The following is a 21,521-nucleotide window of genomic DNA, read 5'->3' as shown; positions in this document are numbered from 1 at the left end:
GGGGCGCCCCTTAAAGGGCCCGCGCACCCCGGCCGGCGGCCCCAGGGCCGGCGGCCCCAGAGAGAGAAACGAGCACCCGGACCACGGGGCAGGAACGTTCGCTTCATGGACACCTGGGTGTCCCCGGGGAGGGGGATACAGCCACGGACAGGTGTGCGGGAGCACCGGGAACAGCGCCCCGTGACACGTGGGGAGCGCGTCACATCACACTGTAATCCTTCCTGTTTTCAGGGCTGGTCATCGCTCCCATCCAACAACACACGTCACGGCGTTATTATAGCTTACCTATATATATATATATATATATATTTGTGTATATATATATATTTATAGACATACTGGAATTCCAGAGCATTCCCAGTGGTCCCTGCAGGTGCTGCTCCAGTCCCACAGCCCTGTGAAGTGCAGAGGTGCCTAACACCAGGTACAGTTCAGACAGTAGTTTTTAATCACTGCAGTTAGATATTCGACAACATATTTATCACGTGACTCCCACCAGCAAAAAGTTTCCCCCCAAAATTGGCTTGCCAATGTAGGAATATACCAAAACACTGATCACACAGATGTTTATAGTAACAGCGTAAAACAAGGTAACTCACACACCGAAGCACAAACGGTACCACTGCTGTTCCAAATGTACAAGTTGAGGGACCTGAACAGAAAAAAGCGCCATATAAAACTCACTGTCACTGCCCTACACAGCTGCAGCTCATGGTTAACCAGGGACTGCTCAAAGGAACAATGCGTCATTTTATAGATCATGTCTTGATAGCACTGGAGAGTTTAAAAAGCGCACTGCCCTGGAGTATTTTGCTACTGTAAATACAACGTTAGTGTGTTGTTTCACTCCCTGGCTGGTAGACTGTAATTGTCTGCAACTGGTAAAGACTGCTTTGCATCTCAAAACCCAAGGGGAATCTTTTTCAAGAGGTTGAGGGAAAACTTTTTCTATATGCTGTTTCTAATTTCTGGGAAAAAAAAAATAGTTAAAATAGTAATGAATAAATAGATGATATGGAACAATTATTCTGAATTAGTGCTAGTGAATGTATGTCACAATAGGATTTAATAGCTGAAATGTACTGACACAGAAAATTAGTTGAATATATTAATATGCCAAGTTTTGTTTGTATTTTGAAAGTAAACTACTTTCTTTGTGCCTCAAATTCAAATATAAGCCTTACAAATATCCATAGCCTCTGTTATAAATTAAAACAACTTCTAAACAATACTTTTCAACATTCAAATCTCAATAAACTTTGGCAGCTCTTTGGTAAATACTTATAAATACAATTAACAAAACAGTCAAAAGGGAGGGGGGAGGCTACCAGCAGGGAGCCTCTTTCTGTGGAATTCCACAAGGGGGACCAGAAATGAGAGAGCTCCCTAAGCAAAATCCATGTCCAGGATTGGTAGATTTTAATGAGATCAGTAGCTCATCCTTCTTCTCTTTTCCTGTCTGTCCAAATACTATTACATCAGGATTTTAATAAATTTCAGACAATTTTTTGTGCTCTACCATATATACACATTCAAAATTTATACACAAGCAATAGTGGCTGTTTATGAGTAGAGTTAAGTTTCAGTGCATTTAACAATTATTGCACACAGAATAATCTCAAATACCCAATTATTCTACTGGATAAATGTAGCAACAAATACAACCTGTTGTATCTTTGAACAACTATCTTTCTGTAAAATCATGAGTTGGTGACACCTGGGGTGCTGAGGAGGCGAAGGGATCTGCAGGGGACCTGTTGCTGGTTGCTCTGGATGGTACAGGGGGTGCAGGGGGTCTCCTTGCTGGCATTGCACAGAAGCAATCAGTAGAGCTTTTATTCCAGTCATCACCAAAGTTAAAGTCTGAACCAAGGAAAGTCTTTTGTTCAGTGCCCAGCAAACCTGGAGATCCAGCTGACTTCCTGGAGCCGAGTCTCTGAAAATCCGGGACACTTGTAGATGGCTTTAGCTTCAGATTGAAGTTCTCGTCCTCATCAAATGTCACCCACCCCTTGGGCTGCACATTTTCTGCCTTGAGAGATTTACTTGGCAAGCAAAACGTGTTTTCAGCTGCACCCACAGAAAATAGAGGCTTGGCTGTGTTACAGCTGGGGCGGGGCAGGGAAGGGAAAGGATGGGAAACTGCAGGTCCTTCCCATACCTGTGAGGTTATTCCGGACCCTTGCGTTTCCATCCTAAACGGGTTCCCAGCATTAGGAGTCCTTTCAGTGAATGGATTTGCGCAGTTCAGCCCAGTAACAAATGGATTTGGAGAGGTGCGCTTATGTTCCTGGGATGAGTGGAAGGTTGGAACAGGAGGCATTGCTGGCATGCAGTTTATAGTATTCAAATTATCAGCGTTTCTTTGTGCTGCTGAAGGCAAAGGTGTCAACTCCTGGCTTAAGGTTGGAGCGGGTGATGTTCGGACACATGTCTGCATCTGGGACATGAGCAGCTGGAATGACAGGTCTTCAAAAGGGTCACTGCTGAGCTGGGAGTCGGGGCTGTTCGTCCAGTTGGGTTTCAGCTGCAAAGGAAACAACGTGCTCAGAAATCCTGTGGCTGATTCCAGGTTATTCCTGACCCTGCCCTTTCTCACTCTTCCAGCTGAAACTTCAACACAATTCAGCTGTAACTAGAATGGAAACAACAACCCTGAATCCCTTCTCTGAGAAAAAGCCTATGAGTTATTAAACACCACACTGGTGGTCAACACAGCTGGAATCGACTTCCTACAGGTCAGAATTCCAGTGAAAGGCACCAAGTCCAAGTGAATGTTGGATAAGAAAATCTTTGGGAAATGCTACTGTATTCTAAACAAGTGATAACCCAGCACAGCTACAAAACAAAGACCTCCAGGTTACATTGTTTGTCACACCGATGTTACAAGCAGTATTTAAGAATCACAATGGAAGGAAACATTAGTGTCATTAGTATGTGCATGTCAGACATTTCTAGGCAGACACAGGCATCCGTAGGCATTCCAGTGCTTCCTGGCATGGGAAGGGACTGGTTTCATATTTTAAAATGGCCAGTTATCCTTGTTTAGTATAATACTGAATGGAGAAGACAGAGTTTTCTCCACAGAACTTCTCAGCTTTTAAAAACAAACATATTCCTGTTTTTTACATCTCTTCAAACAACAATGCAACTTTTTTACCTTGTAAGAACTGTCCAAAAAGGTGGAGTATCTACTTTTTCAGTCAGCATACTGACAGAACAGGGTTTGGAGCTTCCCCTTTTTTAATGAATTGAGCTTAAGTTAAAACAGCTCCTGAGAATTCAAATTTCACAAAAAAGTTTGTCATTTTAACATATCACCTTAATATACCCAAAGAGTTTGGGTATTTAGCTTGAAAATTCTGTTAACTAGTGTTTTGTTGAACTGTTTTTGTATTACTACAGCCTAACCTCCATCTTTATCCATCTTGGGTTCACTGCATTTATTGTGCATAGTTTGAAGTGTGTCTCCACACATCCACTACCTAAGCAGCTCCACAAAATTAATCTACAGCCTTTAGAGATTCTAGGGAATAATAATAATAATATTGCAAGTTTTCCCCAGTGTATGCAGCATAACAATTTATTTTAAAAAAATTTCAGTTGTAGCTTGAATGGGGTGTATATATAGTCAGTGTTCTGCAGAATAATATTAAACCAAAGGCACTGAGTAACTGAGGGGAAAATGTGACAAACAGAACTGCAGAAAGAATAGAAAACAAATGCAGCTGGGCACCAGCTGGTTAAGTCCTGCAGTCATTTGAAGTGCAAGATCCCAAAGAAACTATGAATCCCAATTGCTCTTTACTGTAAGTAAAAATTTGCTCTGAATAATTCTGGAACCAAATGCCTTTAAAATTGTAACAAACCACTTATTTTACTTTGGGTAGTAGTAAGTTCTCCATTCTTCGAAAAATGTGAAATGTAGGGTTTACTTTGAAAAAAATTTTGCACTTAAGAGAATATTTACTGCCAACACTGATCTTTTTTTCCCCAAATAGACTGAAACCAGGAGATTCAGCAGTGATTAAGCAACATAGGTGAGGGTCCAATTGTTTCATAAAAGATGATGAAGCAAAATATTTGCTCTGGCACTAATAAATGCAGTCTCACTTTTAAATGCATTATGAAAGGGAAAAGCAAACTATGGTATGACAGTCAATCCATGAATGCAGACAGGTGGTTTTTAACATGGATGGGACTGCAGATGTATGAAAACAAGATTCATACATCTTTTCTGCTTGAGTAGATGGAGACCACGTACAAGATTGGTAAATAGTCAGATACCTGTTACCCTGACGGTTGCTCCTGCTTGTGAAAGAGAAACAGACATCAAAGGAAAGAAAGTTAGGAAGAAAATCCAAGTAACAAAGCAACCTCATGTTAAAAATACTTACACAAATTTTCACAAAGCCATTTTTTGAGCTATGAATACAAACTGTAAGTATTTATTATACACTAAATTCTGAATTTCTGTTGTATTCTACTGTAAGCTTGACCATTATGAATCAAAAAACCAACTCAAGCCCATTCTGAGTTTTTTCCATACAGAGACTCACTGTGCAGCTGACTGAGCTATTTTTTTGGAGATGGATTACAAGAATTTGAGCATTGATGGTCTAATTCTAACCATCTATTAACAGGAAAAGCCCCATAACTCTCATTCTAGGAACTGTGTTGGGATAGCCACTCACCTATAGTAACAGTTTTTCAAGCTGAAAAACCATAAGGCTTCCCATTCTGTTGAAAACTAAAATCTCCTTACTTTACAATAAATAACATCTATTTAAAATAACTAACTCTCTCTTTTAATATACTGCTTGGTAATCTATAGAATCCTGAATATTCACACTGTATAAAAGCAATTCTTTTTATAAGGAGAGATTCAGTTTCTTCAATACCACAATCGAGATTTGCATAGAAAGATGGGCTTGGAATCCACTACCTCTCAAAAGACTTTGTATTTATTTAAAAAAATTTCCTCAGAAAATTCTGTATTTTTTGGCCTAAGTTTCCAAAATGAAAAATGGTTAACAGGCAGACAGAGAGGTTCAGCAGAAAGAAAGGTAAAGCATTTAAAGATTTTTTAAAATTTGAATGCAAAATCAACTCACCAAGGACTGAATTTAGCTGCTTTGCTATGGTACAAAATAGGCATTAACTACTTGCTGTAGCAAAAGAGGTCTTCAGGTGTAGGCATAAGCAAAAATCTGAGCAGCACTGAAAACCTGATTCTGCATTTTTAAGCAGTAGGAAGAAACTATGGCTTTCCCTAGAAAAAGTTGGTGTTCTTTTATAATAACATTCTAAATCGTCCCACAGAACAAAATGTTAATGTTACTGGATGAAATTTTCACACTACTTTGATATGTTTCTATATTTTAACTGACACTGGGGAATGGGGAAGAATCTGGTTTTGTTAAGTATTTATCAGTATTGTCTTTCACCAATGAATGATCATCAACATAAAGCACCACATCATGCAATGACTTTATTCAAAACCTGTTAGCTACTTATTAATCTTACTTGCTACTTATGTCATGCAAGTGTCATTATAAAATTAAATTTCTTTTTTTCACAAAAAGTTGCCAGATGTCAACATAATTTTAAGAATGAGATCTCCTTAAGTCATAAGACTGTCACAAGAAACCCTAAGTTAAATGTTTAGTATTAGTTATTCACGGACAATACTAAAAATTTAGTATTTAGTTATTCACAGACAATACATAAGCAATTATTACCCTACTAGAACCTGACGACCTCTGAATCCACTCTTTTGACCTTTATTTTCATTTATGTGTTTGCTTTAAGAGTTTCTTACAAGTCTGCAGCATTCAGAACAAGCTATGTTAATTTATATAATAAAAGAAAATGTATTTCCGAAGTGTTTTGACTTACTTGCTGCTGGGATGGAGCAGGTTCAGAAGGCAAACTGTGAGAGGATCGGCTACGAGGAGGCGGCTGTGGGGGTTCCAGGCTTTGTGGGGCACTTGCCTGAGATGGATGTGATGCCACAGGAATCAGGGGCTCCTGCATCCTTAGCACGGGAGTGCTGGGCTGAGCAGGGCCAGCAGCCTGAGGCTTTAATGGTTCAGGAAGCAATGGTGAGCCTAAAAGTACATTTGGAGTGATTTTCATTGTAAAGAATTGTAACAGAAGTCCTAAGGATGGCATGATGAGGACAAATGGCTGTGGAAGCACCAGAGAGAACTGCAGGTGGCTCTAAGAAGAGCAAGTGTTCATGGCAACAAGACTGGAAATCATCAGAAGCTCAGCAGATCTCCATTACAAATTATTATTATAGTTTAAACTGAAACAGCAAGTTTAGATTGGATATTGAGAGGAAATTCTTCTGTGTGAGGGTGGTGAGGCCCTGGCACAGGTTACTCAGAGGAGTTGTGGCTGCCCCATCCCTGGAAGTGTCCAAGGCCAAGTTGGATAGGGCTTGGAGGAACCTGTGCTAATGGAAGGTGTCCCTGCCCATGGCAGGGGGGTGGAACTGGATGAGCTTTAAGGTTCCTTCCAACCTAAACCATTCTGTGATTCTATACAAAACAGAGAACCAGAAGCCATGTCATTCCTAAATGTACTTCAGCAGTATTGAAAAAGTATTTTGGAAGTCACTACTGTAAAATGTATATTTTAATATTAATGAAGGGTTTTTGTTAAACTGTGAATTTAGAAAGTGCCTTTAAGAGTCAAACAAATTCTATTCCAGATCTTACAATTACAGAACTACAATCCAGAGAATGTCCAGTGATCAACATGAAGGGACACATCACCATGCCCAGACCAAAACACTCTGATCATAGCTTCTCCTGATACCAGGAAATCCACGGGTCAAGATCTCAGGTGATCTTGAGATTATTATCTGGTGAGAGTTTACAGTACGTGTGGATGATTAACAGAAACTGCCAAGTGTTACTACATTCAAGAATCTTAATTTCTAGTGAAAAGTGGAGACATCTATTGGAAAACAATGCATTCAAACCAGAGACTGTATCTCTTGACTGAATTGTGACATTTATATTTAACTTACAAAGGAAACTTACCCCGTGGTGGTTCAGCTGGTTTGGTCTGAGTTTCAGGTACTGGTCTTCCCCCCGAGGAACGGACATGGCTTTGTGGGGCACTGATAACTCCAGCTCGAGGAGGAACAGTCTGACATGATAAGGGGTAAAAAGAAAGTATTTTAGCTCTACTTTGGATCTGTAGTCATCTACTGCTAAATGATTTGGGATAATCAGGACTCTAGAAGCAGTTATTATTTTGCTAGTATTAATAAGATAATTTACCTAAGTCTGTGAATTGCTGTAAGCAACACAACCTACAACAGCAGCTACTTTGTTCCTCAACAAACAGTACTGATAAAACATACACTCTGCCTCATTTGAAGGCTGGAGAGAAGTAGGAAGTTATTCCAGATTACAGCTGAAATGAGTGAATTACAAACACCACACTGAAACCTGGATACAAGGCACTGGAAAAAGAATGCCCAGACTTCAGGGGAAAAGAAGAGGCAAGCATCATGTTTTGTCAGATCTTCTATTACATTTGTTTGTTTGTTTTGTTGGGGTTTAGGGGGGTTTTTTTGTTTGTTTGTTTTGCTTGGGGATTTTTTTCTGTCTTGATAATATGAACAAAAATTCTTGCACTTATGCCAGTTCCAAGACACTGGTGAAGTCTCTTTTGTACACCAGATTTTCTTATTTGCTGTGTATACCAGGTTTTCTTTATCCAGATTTTAGAAGAAGCTGCTTTATATTTCTGGGAAAATAACAAAAAAGAGCCGAGATCATGAATAATGTCTTTGAGAAAAAATGAATTAGCACAATATTACTTCAATGGACTACTGCAAACAGTAGTTTGAAACAGTAGTTTGCAGTAGTTGTAATACTGGAATATGCTGCAAAGTTTAGAGAATTATCAGCAAACAATCCCATTTCTTAGTAATTCTTTAATGATAAGCCAAACACAAAGGCTCCTGCATGCTGCTGTTAATAAAAATAAGGCAGATGTTTTCCATCTCTTGAGTTCTTGCTAGAGGTGAAGCATTGAGCACCTATAAATCCTTATTTCCCTTCCTTCAGTTCATTTCCATAAATAAAGGAAAGAAACACAGAACTAATATTTGTTGTACTAGTTGAATGTTTCCTTTTTACATGAAGACCTTTATCAAAATTAATTTTTAAAACAAGGTACAAAATCCCATAAGGCATCAAATAATCATAATATATCAACTGCCCGGGTAATCCATTAACGGCTGCAAGGAATTAACTGGTGTCAGGATTTACATTTCAGCATAAAAGATAATACATTTTATCATACCAAATCAGCAAGGACATATAATACAAAGAGTAACTTGGTGGTTATTTGAAAGGAGATGTGTATTATTTGGGAGCCTGTTACATAATTGTAAAGAGTGCAAAACAATCAAGTCAGTTCCAGTATATATATATCTATATATATTCTGGAGTATTTTTAGTCAACAGACAAGAATTGCTGAGGGAATTAACTTATAGAAGCTGTAAACTGACCAGCCAATTTTGCAAATTTGTCACATCTGTTATGACCTACAGAAAAGTTGACCTAACAAACAGCATAAACTTAGGAGGAGAACTATTGTAAGATAGAATACCTACCGGTCTGCTCATGCCTGCTGAAGGTGGAGGGTGACTACGAACTGCAACAGATATTAGAGATTGCTGACTTAGAACATATTTCAAAATCAACTTCTCTCTTTATTATAATTAGTACAAAGCATGTAAATGTATTACCTAAGTTATCTTTTCTTTGTGTTCCAGGACTTTTTTGTGCTTTGAAGCATGGAAAAAAAATTAGATTATCTGTGTTAGATAAGCCACAAATGGGTATTAGATGGCAATGTTACATTACCACTAATGAGAATGGGAGCAAAGAGAGACCACTGATTTTTTAAAAAGTTGTTACATATCACAGTCTATCCATCAGCTGTCACTATAACACACTCCTATCCCATGCCACACATGGAATAATTTGACCCTTTTAATTACAAATTAAGTCAAATTACCTCCTGTTCATTGCAAGGTAAAGATGCCCACCTGTACAGGTGCCCCGTGTTCTCAATTATGCTAGAAGTTGTTTTGGTTTATGGTATATTCTGCAGATGTCCTAACAGTAGTCTTTAAAACAAAAAGAGCTGATGTAACATAATTCCTGGCCCTTCTCTCTAAGATAAATCTCTTAGACCACCAGCCTCACTGTGGCCATGCTGATGCTAATAACAACCTTGTCACTATAATGCAACGTCCAAGTTGAGAAGTGCAAGAGATGAAAAAATTACCTTTAGCTCAGACAAGTGCACAATTTTTAACAGGCCAAGAGGTTTGAGATTCTGGCTTGTGTTTCTGTGGCTTATTTCCCAGGAAGGCAAAACCACCATGCCAGTGACAGTAAGTGGAAGGAACACTCTGGTGCATAAGACAGCTTCTGGGTGTCAAATAACCTCAGAACCATTGGAATGGGTTTTTGGGCACAGCTCTCAGTGATGCAACTCCCACCTGGAGTAAGCTGGTGCCAGTTTACCCTCCTTGGGGCAGGAAGATGGAGTGGATAGTCACTAAAAGGTCCCCTCCAACCTTGACTATTCTATGCATAGGGTGATTTTGCCAATTTATAAAAATAAACCAGCAATATGGCCAAAGTTAATTGTAGAATACAGGAGGACATCCTGACTGTGACTATATTAGGACTTGTAGTATTGCCATACCTATATTTGTTGCAAAGAACAAATTCCTGTGGTGCTAAGAAGAAACCCAAAGCCCTGACTGTGCTGGCATGGCTACAGCATGACCCATCAAGCACTGTTCATACATACTCCAGTTAGAATGTGTAAGAGAAATGCTTCTCATAACTGTATATCACACACAGTTAGCTATCGCTGTGCTCTTTAGAAAGAGACAAAATATTAAATTGTAGACTAAATAGTTTAAATGGAATTTTCTCTCTCCAAAATACATGAACATATGTAGTTATTTATGAAAAGTCAGGCTCCCAAAATTCCAGGTTTAGTTTCAGGTATAGCAGTCACTCTAGTGATCAGTCAGCACCAGCTTCCTTTGAGAGTCAGTCTGGAAAGCATTCTTGATTAGGACACTCTAAGTTTTCACTTCATTTTTCATAAATGCCTTCTATAACAATTCCCACCATCACCGAAAACCAGGAAGCAACTTGGCTGTCTGAAAACTATGTTAAATAAAAGAAGAAAGATTCCACATGATAAATACTTTCACGAAACTACCTTTACTATCACAAGGGCAATAGTATTAATCAGGTACTAAATTAGAATTCTGTTTCTAAAATACAAAAATTGTTATGTTACCTTCTACTTCTCTCCTAGCTACCCCAGGACTGGGAGGAGCTCCAAGACCTTTTCAGAGAAAGAAGAGAAGCTGTACATTGCATAAGAAAAGCAGCAGATTGAGAAAGCAAAACCAGAAATAACACCGCCACAAGAGAGCTGAACACAACCCTGGCCCAGCTGGATTACAGTCACTTGTAGGAGATAATTGTTTGTAGCAGCATGGGGAACCAGACTGGTGTGAATTATAATTCAACAAGTATGCTCATGTTTAGTAACATCCATTGTTTTAATTCCATATTACAGTTGAAGAAGAATTTCATTGTTTCAAAATATTCACTCTCCACAAATTTTTGTAAATTTGGTATGATCTTATATGTTGGTGTTGAACCTCTCCTAAAGCAGAGCATGTGCCTGCACTCAAACACTGGGGAGTAAACAGGTACATCAAACACTCTGCAACATGTCATCTAGAATACTAAGCAGTCTGTTTCTGTCATACTCCATCTGAGTAAGCAACTCGATGGAAGAAATGTTTCCCACTTTGTATAATGTATCCTACAGAACTGTATCATTATCTCCAAGCAGCGCTGTGTACTCGGGAGAGCTGCATCACCTGGTGTTACAGTTCACATTGAGAGAAAGCAGGCTTTCAATCATGCATAACCATGGCGAGTTGTTCTATTTCTGCAAGGTGATCGAGCGTATACTGGGTCCCTAAAATTGTAGGGTAAAAACATGGCATGGCAGAGACAGTATGCAAGGAGAAATCCTGAAGGAAAGAGTAACTGGTATCTGGCAACTCTGGAGCGGTTCAAGTCCAGAAGAAGAAAAGGAGCCAGTGTTCAGGAAGCCTACCTGAAAATCAAATTCTGCCTTAGTGCTGACACAGCCTCCTGCTTTCTCATCGTATGCCAGTGTGTGGGATCTGCTCAGAGCTCTCTGTGATCTGTGAATTCTGTCAGATATGGGTGGAGGTGTCACTCGGAGTGGGCAGAGTGAAGGCTGCAGATGAGGCTGGAATGTGATTGTCTCCAGAGATACCAGATCTAGGGTTTGGCTGAACATCTGGTTCAAAGACATGACATCCCAGCATATGTTATCTGTTGTGGGTGAGCTCCAGGCTCTGCCAATTCCCATTAGATTTCCACCCAAAAGTTCCTGACCGTGAAGTTCTCTGTGAGAGAAGCAGCAGTGAAGGAGCACAGGGGGGAAATTGCCCAAGAACATTCCACTGCTTGCAGGTCATAGTTCTGCCCTTTTCCCACACAGCCCAGAGAAAACCCTGGGGAGAACAGAAAGTGGGAAAGACAATGGGAAGCCCACCTGTCACTGGAGGAGTATCAAGGGAGGTGGAGAGCAGTCCAGCAGAGCGCAGGACACCCCTCTGAACCTTTGCTAGTTACAGAGACATAAAGCTGAATGTTCATCTCAGATGGCCATGGACACAAGGAAACCTCTCTCTTCAAGAGCAGGGAACTAGTTTGTTCATTCCACAGATCTCCTGAACCTTCCCTTCCCACAGCTCAGCTCACATTTTGAATAGGCATTGTCAGCATGGTTTTGTTAAGCATATCTTGTTTTATGCAGGATGATGACTAAAGCCAGTGCACCATACAGAGGAAGGTTGCTGGGCACCAGGATTTTAGAAGGTTTTGTAAATTTAAAAATATTCAATACATGGAAGTGAAAGGGCATAAAGGGCAAAATACCTGAAATTTCACTTACTAGTAACACTCTTCAACAGTGATAAAGCAAAATTATGGTGCTGGGATCACAATAGGCAGTATAGGAATATTTTAATCTTATGCACAGCGAAAAATGTACATCTGAACCTGAAACACATTTGTGGGTCTCATTTTAAACTGACTGTTGTCTGTCTGGAGCTTGAAATCTCTACTGCAGTTTGACATAGGACTTTCCAAGAAAAGATATCACGTAGTTGTTTTACATAGTATTTTAAGGAAAGGGGTTGGATTTACACAGAAACAGCCTGTAACTTATGCCCTGACATCCTTCAGACAAACACTTCATGTTTTTCAAAGATGACATTTAATGGAAAATAATGTAACCCTGACTTCCAATAAAGTAAAACGTGCATATATATATGTGTGTTTATACATACATATGAAATCCAGGCCCCTTGCCTGCATTTGGACAGTGCATTTACTGTTGTAGCATTAAGGTTTCCTGTTTTCTCCATCACTCAACATTTCTTCTTCAGCAAGAAGAAAGGTGCTTTTCCCATCTTTAAACAAAAAAAGCTTTTTCAAACTGACTGCCATATCCTGATTAACCCCAACAACCTGGACTCTGCTCTGCAAAACGAACCCCAAAGCTACAGGTGAAAAATAAAGATGTGGAATGGTTCTTGCAGGGCTAAGTTTAACGAGGGACTATAAATAGCAGAGTAATCTAATCAGTACTTGCTGCTTGAGTGCAAGTGTTTTCACAGCTTAACATACTTACATTTCTTTTAATGCCAACTGTATTACTGTATTCTCTAGGTTCATTTTATTTATTTGGGGGATAATCACAGTGAAAATGTAATGCATTTCACCCAAATTATTGCACACACTGAAAATACTGTGTACTCTCTTAATCTTAAACCCATTTTAACAGTTTAAACCAATGGTAACTGCAACAATCAGGAAAAATCTGACTAGTACTATTAAAGAAAAAAACAAACCAGCCGCAAATGTTATTTTTTAACTCAATTGACACTTAGCAGCCTTTATAATTTTTAATGTTCTGTAAGAATTTAATCTGTAATGTATTAAAAAAGTCTTGGGTAAACAGTGTGACATTTTAATTTTTAACTATGAACAACTGAGAGCTTGCAGTTCAGTGAAAATTTTTTTTATTACTGTATGAAAAGTCTGCACTTTGTTAAGCCTTGGCAATGAGTGCAGAGCCTCATTTCCTTAAATGTCAAATATGACCAAATTCTAAAACATTTTGATGTCCAAATCCTCCTCTCATCTTCAAAGCACACTGAGCTATTAGAAAAAATGTTATGGGCGTTGAAGGGAGTAAAGCACTTGGCAAAAAAAAGTCAAAATACGAAGGGGAGAAGTAACATTTAAAACGCACAACATGTTAAAGACGTGATCAATGTCCCTTTGCATGTGCTACAGAAGTCTACAACCAAAGTTTCATCCACTTATACAGTACACAGGGTTATTTTCACAGGGCTTTAGGAGCCTTTCTTCTAGGGAAGAGAAACAGGTGCCCTTTCCCCAAGCAGAGTAACCCACTAGGACACTTATTCTGGTTCTAGCCCTGTGCTGAGCTCAGGTACCGTTGAAAAGCAATATTATGCCTTATACATGTACACCATGAGTGGAAAATGAAGAGGATAGAAAAGGTGAAGAACTTTAGGTCTGAATAATATATGAAAAAGAAATATACTACAATCTCAAATGACTGCATAAAAGGCAAGTTTTATGCAAGTTACAATTCTTTATGGAAAGCTGTGTTGGGAAAGAGGATAAAAAAAGGAGACTAGTCTTGGCACAATTGAGACAGACCAGGCAAACAGGATTGTGTCAGTGCACATAAAGCTGTACAGGACTGAAGTGCAATGAATTATATCTCACCTATGTTGAGTGTGATGTATAAACTATTTCCTAAAACTTCTGCATTTTAACTCATTTGAATTATTATCCCTTAGGCATAAAACCCTACTCCCCTCCATAATAGTATTTAGGAGCCACATACATTTTTGCCTGACATCAGAGTAAGTTGGTTGATATTTATAGACCATGTAAAACAGTTTATTTATTTTCCAAGATTGCTCAAAACTTCTGAATCATGTTCTCAAAAAAACTTCTTTCCTACCAACTGAGGGGTATTTCAGAGAAGTATTTCAGAGCCATGAGCAGTTTTCCCCCTATCCCATGTATTGAGTTGATTTAAGTCCAAGCAGGACAGCTCAATGTGTGACAAGGAATTAGGGGAGAATTTTGTCAGGATTTTGTTATTTTGTAAAGACCTGTAGCTCTCCTTCAAAGTAACAAGATAAACTCCTTTTCTAAGTTTGTGTTTCTGAAATACACAGTAATTGCAGGAACTATGGAGGACATTTCATGTCTCTAAGGAAGGGCTTAAGAGCACATTCCAGACTTGGAAGCAGAAAGTAAACTACCCATATATCAGAGTTCAGCACGGAGACAAATACAACTCCATGATTTGGAGATCTCTGTTAATTGGGGCAACTGAGCCAGATCAGCAGTAGCTTCAATTTAAACAATTAATTAATGGATAATTACTGCAAGTAGCTACAATTACAAGCCATTTAATTATGCTCCTTGACATAGCTTGTGAGGAAAAAAGCTCTCCTTTCTACAACTACAGACAAGTTCCAGCTTCCACAGAAAAGTCAGCTGGGTGTATTCCAACCAGGACAAAGTAATAAAAACCTGGGACAGCTTTAATCTCAGACTATAATGTACCAGCTTCTGGACAAATATTATTTCACTAAAAAGTCAGATATAATTCAGAGATGGGGACAAACCCCAAGACAGAAATTATATTGACATTCAAGAGTTATCCATTTCTATGACATTAAGAATGACCCATTTTTATACCTTTGGAAATCATCACGTTAAGTATTGTCACAACAGATCACCACAGCAGTTTTGCTACGCAGTCATACTGGAAAACAATTAAAATCATTACCTCCAAATTCTTTTCTAGCAGGTGCAGGACTCCTACCGCCTGACAGTATTTTAGAAATGAATGCAGCAATAATGAAAAATATCAGTACAGTAGGAGGGAAGAGAAAGAATGAGAAAGTTAAAAATTACAAGGGTCAGCTGTTATTAACTATGTTGCCCATATGCTTCTGAACATCCAGTTTCTTGTAGTGCTCAATTGTTCACCTTTTCAGATGATCCAAATGAAGTCTACATTAAAAACGTGGACATGATAAAATGCATACATACAGATGCCAAAATTAAAGAAATATAAACCAATGAATGCACGAGATTATTTATATTTAAAAATGAAGATGCTATAAAAAATGAAGATGTTGACTAAACATTGCTGTAGGAAGCCCACATTTTTAAAACTGTGAAAATAAGTTTATAAAAAACTTAATTCACTAATAATATTTAAATGGTGTTGAAAAATACTGTTATTACCCATGCTGTTATTGCTATTAAATGTACCAACTAAACATTTTAGGCCCAAACTTTCAAGTTCATCTCACAGACTTGAAACAAAATATTCCTGAGCACCTGGCACAGGTCCCCACACTACCTGAGGGTGGAGGTGGCCTCTGGGGTGGAGCAGGACGCGGAGGAGGAGCAACAGGACGAGGGGGCGGAGGACGCTTCGGCTCCAGGCTCTGAGGAGGCTCTTTCTGCTGGGCACCAGCCTGAAATTCAGCTGAAAGATGTGATAGAAAACAATGCAAAAATTAATCCCTGTCAGTCCCCAGTACTGGAAATAACGATTCAGAAGTTTCTGTGATAGGATAAAAAAAAAAAAAAAAAAGGAAAAAAAATCAATGATGAAAAGAAGATCTGCTAAACCAAGATTTTTGTCTCATGTGTTTTAATAAGTTTATGCTTTTCATGAAATCCTCAACATTCTTACAAAGTGAAGCATTCCCAATTTCAATTTTGACCCTTACCCATGAACTGAGTGCTCTGGAAAAAAAATGCTACAAAGAGAACCCTGAGGGCATTTGAGCAGTCTTTGTAAAAGTTACTCTACATTACATTGAAACAAAGTCTTTTAGAAGCCATTCCAAATACCATAATTGTGTTCACTTTGTCAATAAAAAAAGGTTGTGTCTCAAAGGAAGTTTTCTATTATACACCCAATTCACAGAAGTACTGATTACAATTTACATCTCAGAACTGACAGGAGTACAGATTGAAAGGAAAGACTGTGCCTGGAGTGAACCAGGATTCCGTGGACACGTTGGAACAGAACTTTCATACAGCAGTGCCTGAGGCAGTGGAGCAATGTGATCAGTACACACCGTGTGTGGAAACAGGAGGTCCAGGAGTTTTTCCTGGGGCTCGGCTGGGCCTCACTGGGAGCGTGGGTCCATCTGACAGTGTGGGAGACTGGCAGGGACTGGAACGTGGGGAAGAGCTGGGGGAGGTTCCAAGCCCTGAGCTCGAAGTTGGCTGTAGATGCTGAGGAAGGATTTCTTCTACTTCAGCACTGTAGTCATCAATGTCCCCTGAATAACAAATTCCCCAATAAAGAAAAGGGGATCAACAGTTACTTTTTTTAAAAAAAGTGGAGGAATTATAAACTGATTCTGGGCATGGGATTTTATGCAAAAAAGTCCTAAATTTCAAAGGAATTAGCTCAACAACCTAAGTATGCTTCTTACATCATAAAATTACACACAAAGGATGCATGTGCATTCAAACCAGTTTAAAATGCTTCAAATGCACAATATATACTACAGGTACATGTTAAAGCTTTATATAACAGCATGGCAACTGTAATGTTGATTAATCTAAGAAACAATCAGTTTTACAAAGAAGACCTTTGCAAAAATTATTCCCTTGCTTTGCAATACATGGCAAGCTTTATTTTTTCTCCAGAAGGCTGAGCAGTGGATTCCAAGATATCTGCTGTTTGTAACAGCTTCTGCTTGAAAAAAGTACAATGGTGTTTAAAAAAAAGGCTCAATGTGGATGTGCCTTTGAAGAGTAAACTGTCAATTTAGAATGTTTTATGCTGTTATTCAAAATGCCTAAACCAGATAACTATCCCATCAATAACTCCAATAAGACCATAACAACCCTTTCCTCCCTGACTTCTAGGTTTCTCTACCATCAGGTACATTTCAAAATGAGGAATGGTTTATCTCAACAAACCTTCCATATCATAATCTGCAGTAACTTCAGCATCTTCACAAAGCAAAGTGGAGCTTGTTGATGAAGGCAGCCCAATATTAATCTTTTCCAGATTCATTTCATCTTCCAAACTTTTGATCCAATCTGGATTTTTCAAATTTATGTTTATAATCCGTCCTTGTAGCTGAATTGCAAAAAAAACGTATGCACAAAACAGAAATTAAGAGTAAAGGCATTAAAACTCAGCATTCTACATTTAAAAATTTAAAAAATAACTACTGAAAATATCACAAATAAGGTTATCGTGATTTCTGGGACTAAACAATGGCACTGACATGTCACAAAAATAATTATGCTTCTCACTTCATTTTGGTAATTAACTACATTTATGTAGTTTAAACTGTTAATTAGAACTATTTAACATTTTTCTATAGAAAAACTAACAACTTGTCTCAAGATTTCCCTTTTCAGTTCATCAGAAAGCTTCTGGGTTTTTTTAACATTTTTCAGTGATTGCAGTACAGAAGTGCTGAATTTTTAATAAACTGCAGGCTATAAATATGTTAAACTTGTTCATTCTAAAAAATCCCCAATAAAAATTCTGCTTTTTAAATCATAAAGAGAACCCCAAACCCCTCATTTGATAAAGATGCCTCTCAGTATGGGAACTTCATTTTTCTAACAGTCCTTCTCCTAAAAATAAATTAAGAGTGATACTTCTCTCATTTGGCTTTTGAAACTCAACATAATGCTATGTGGCTACCAAAAGAAAAAAAAAAAGGTGATGCAACAGACTGGTATGGAATGGAAAAAACTTCTAAGAATTAAAGACAAACAAATAAAACCCCCAACCCACTCAAGTAGTCCCTAAAATGCCAGAATTTCTCTTGATATATGAAAATTCAGTAATTTTTACATTACCTCAATACCATTCAAATTCATAACATTCAAAGCAGAGCTTCCTTCCAAAAACGTTACCCACATCTTGTCTTCCACAAACCTGCAAAGTTCATTGGAAACAATAACTAAACAAAATACCACTACACTTAATAGTTCAATTGACAGCTTAGTGAAAAGGCAACATGCACAGGGATCCTCTCATTTTCAGTTTATTTAAAACTACTGACCTAATTTTAGAGTACAACATTTGTATAAAACCACATGATGCTCTATATCAAAAATAAAAGAGTATCTGGAAAAAATATGTCTGAAAACTGAGACACTTACAGGCATGTAAAACTAATTGTAAAGACACTGAAGTTGAAATCTAAATGTTAAAAATGAAGCAGACCATAATTGAAATGCTCTCTAAGAAAGTAACTTTATTCAGGAAATAGGTGGGAACAATTTTGGACTTGCTCCAGATAGGACAAGGGGGAGTGGCTTCCCACTGCCAGAGGGCACTGCTAGATGGGCTATTGGGAAGGAATTCTTGGCTGTGAGGGTGGTGAGGCCCTGGCACTGGTTGCCCAGAGACGCTGTGGCTGCCCCATCCCTGGAAGTATCCAAGGCCAGGTTGGATGGGGGTTGGAGCAACCTGGTCTAGTGAAAGGTGTCCCTTCCCATGGCAGGGAGTGGAACAAGATGAGCTTTAAGGTCCCTCCCAATTCAAACCAGTCTGTGATTCTATGAATAGAGATTAAAAGTAAAAAGGTTTTTTTAACCTTATAAGTATAACTTCGCCATAGCTTGCAAATTTTTGAAGAAGATCATCAATCAAGTTATCATCAAAATAGTTTTCTTCTGCTGAAGAACTTCTGATGGAGACCATTACAGTCCCATCAGGTGGTCCTTGCATTGCAATCACCTCCTTATACACTTTTTGTCTCTCTTCTGCTTCAATTTCAAATATGTCGATGTCAATCAGTGCAACAACAGGCCTTGGAAAAAAACACACAAGAAAAGCCTGTTAGCAGTGTATCTGAGCAACAAAATATACAACACAAGTATTAAATCTTAGGAAGTAATGTATAAAATAAAACTGAAACCTATGATCGGATGTTTTCAGCTCTGCTCTTCCGTAGTGCAACAAAGTGCCAGGATTCCATGTATAGGGGACGTTAGTGTCAGTGTGAAAACTTGCATTCAGGAGATCCAGGTCTTCAGCTACACTCAACAATGAAAACAAAAGGGGAAAAACACAGTGACTGCAAGAATGTGCTTTAAAAATAAGCTTTTGTAAAAAGAAAAAAAAAATCATAGAAAGTAAACCCAAACCGAGTGTTTTACAGAAAAAAACTCCACAAGTTCCTTTTGCACTACTGAAATGTCAGTAACTGGGATCTGAGTCTTGACCCTCTGTTCAGCATCACTGCCTTTATTGAAGATGCTGTTTTAAGTGTTCTGTCTCTTACCAAGCCCAGAATCACTGGCACTGTGAATGTCACTTAAATGGATTCTCTAAGCCAGTTAAAAGAGTATTTTAAACAATTGAAAGAAACACTAAAACCTGATCGGTCAAAGGGCCATTTTCTCCTCCTCCACAGGATCCGATCTGTCCACGCTGGTGTGCGACACTTCTCACTGGTGTCGTAGTCATCAGAGAACAGATCATACTTGTAGGTAGGAGCAAAATTTATCTTCCCTTCCAAAAATCCCCTAAAAATCTGCAAGAGACGAAGCTGTTACATGTCACGCCAGAAGACAGAAACAGATGGGAAACAGCTTGAAACCAATCAGAATTCTCTATTCTAACAGTGAAACCCTGCACAGACATCTCAAAATAAAAATAAAAAAGTCATTTGGCTATATGAATCCTTCTCCACATTTTATCTGCTGAAAACATTCTACATTTGCCACTATGACTAAATAGTGACCCAGACAATCACCAATAAACAGAAGTGTGTCAACATTTATATCTTTAAACCCAGGGTTACGAGCAACCTACTGTTCAGTGTGACCTCACTGGAGGTCACCCAGAACACACACCACTTTAATTAGGTGCTTAGTTGTTCCTGTGTCAGTAAAAGTTGGGAATTAAGATTTATATTTTATGTACCAAGCATTCCTGCAGATTCATAGAATCGCAGACTGGTTTGGGTTGGAAGCGACCTTAAAGATCATCTGGTTCCAAACCCTTGCCATGGGCAGGGATGCCATTCACTAGATCAGGCTGCTCAGGGTCCCATCTAACCTGGCCTTGAACACTTCCAGGGAAAAGCTGACACAAGATGCCTCACCAAATATTAGGAGTTTTAAAAAAAGGAAAAAATAAAAAGTCATTAATATATTCAATATGGACTGAAATACTAGAGATAATATCACCATTTCTTCTCGAGCAAATAGGAAAACAGAATAAAAAGAGGCAGTATGTGACATTATCTGTCACATATTTAGAGATAGTGTCACTGAAAGGAATCAAAAACTCCCTCAGGGAGGCTTCTGCAACACAGAAACACACAACCAGCTGACACAAGACACGAGTGTTTAAGCTGGACACAAGCTAAAACCTTAGTTAACTTAACAAGCTCCATTCTCGGGTTCAATCTCATGAGTTAGTTTTACTTCACTTCAGAAATCTGTAAAATATAAATCTGACTTGGATCTTACAATCAAATCTGCATCAAGTGACAGGTTGGCTGCTTTTCTTGTTGGAAATACAACTTGAAATCCAGTGAATTTAAAAGTCTATGTCAGAAGATCAGTGTCAGAACGCCAGAAGTTCCACAACTTCTGAGACAATTTGTTTGCCTTCAGTAATTATTTCTTAACCTACTTATACTCTTCCTTTCACTGCTACATGCTGCCTCCTAAGAAACCATACAAATCTAAAAGCAGAAGCTTTCCTCAGACTTTGTTATTCCCTGTTTTCTTTGTAAATAAAAAGGCACCATTTGGACTACTGCTTTTTCTAGCAGTAACAGCATCAGATCTATTACTGCAGCAACTTAAGTAAAGAGTAACATTAGCAGAAGAACTTCTACAAATACATTTTTTTAAGTAGTTGCACCTGATAAAACAAAAAATATTTTAATTAGCAAAACCAGTGCTGAGGATACAGATTTACAGAATCACCACAGAGAACTGCTAAAGCCAAAGAGGAAAACGAAGTATTCTGAAGTATTGGTAACATTTCAAGATACCTGTCCAGAATTTTTCTGATTGATAAGTTGGTCTCCTGCTATGAGGGGATCCCAGTTCTGTTGTCGTATCAGCTCCTTCACCTCCTCATTGGCCATATCTATTCGATAATTGAAGTCACCACACCAGAAAATATAGTCATGGGAAAAGAGCATCCTTCCCTGGAAAGCAGAAGCACTAAAGTAAGATAAAAGCAACCAGGTGACAAATTTACTACTTCTTGGTGCAGAAGTTCAGTTTTCATCTGTAAAATACATGTAATTTCCAGTTGATAA

At 38.5% G+C, this 21,521-nt stretch overlaps 1 protein-coding gene and 1 long non-coding RNA gene across 19 annotated transcripts in view; one reads left to right on the top strand and one right to left on the bottom strand.

Moving 5' to 3' along the window:
* Positions 1-38: 38 nt before the first annotated feature.
* LOC113949775 lies at positions 39-10,538 on the top strand. The gene is made up of 3 exons (XR_003528561.1): positions 39-151; positions 232-424; positions 10,379-10,538. It is a non-coding gene; the product is annotated as an uncharacterized LOC113949775 (long non-coding RNA).
* Positions 426-21,521, bottom strand: part of SYNJ1 (synaptojanin 1) — a 54,808-nt gene continuing 33,712 nt past the window's right edge. For 5 of the 18 annotated variants that reach the window (XM_027648762.1, XM_027648765.1, XM_027648764.1 and 2 more), the window contains 15 exons: positions 21,249-21,407; positions 19,616-19,772; positions 19,155-19,272; positions 18,831-19,046; positions 18,088-18,166; positions 17,188-17,350; positions 16,332-16,538; positions 15,602-15,730; positions 15,020-15,058; positions 10,361-10,408; positions 8,778-8,816; positions 8,643-8,683; positions 7,053-7,161; positions 5,899-6,110; positions 426-2,527 (listed from right to left, as the gene is read on the bottom strand). In XM_027648762.1, coding sequence (XP_027504563.1) covers positions 1,685-2,527; positions 5,899-6,110; positions 7,053-7,161; positions 8,643-8,683; positions 8,778-8,816; positions 10,361-10,408; positions 15,020-15,058; positions 15,602-15,730; positions 16,332-16,538; positions 17,188-17,350; positions 18,088-18,166; positions 18,831-19,046; positions 19,155-19,272; positions 19,616-19,772; positions 21,249-21,407 — 2,559 coding nt within the window. In that variant the 3' untranslated portion in view covers positions 426-1,684. Of the gene's footprint in view, positions 2,528-4,287; positions 4,312-5,898; positions 6,111-7,052; positions 7,162-8,642; positions 8,684-8,777; positions 8,817-10,360; positions 10,409-15,019; positions 15,059-15,601; positions 15,731-16,331; positions 16,539-17,187; positions 17,351-18,087; positions 18,167-18,830; positions 19,047-19,154; positions 19,273-19,615; positions 19,773-21,248; positions 21,408-21,521 lie in introns of all 18 variants that reach the window. The other 13 variants (XM_027648780.1, XM_027648776.1, XM_027648778.1 and 10 more) reach the window with 10 other exon arrangements.

Source organism: Corapipo altera, unplaced genomic scaffold, assembly GCF_003945725.1.
Source record: "Corapipo altera isolate COAL_440 unplaced genomic scaffold, ASM394572v1 58, whole genome shotgun sequence".
Classification (NCBI taxonomy): Eukaryota; Metazoa; Chordata; class Aves; order Passeriformes; family Pipridae; genus Corapipo; species Corapipo altera.
Note: the sequence above shows the minus strand (reverse complement) of the source record. Positions and strands in the feature narration are given on the sequence as shown.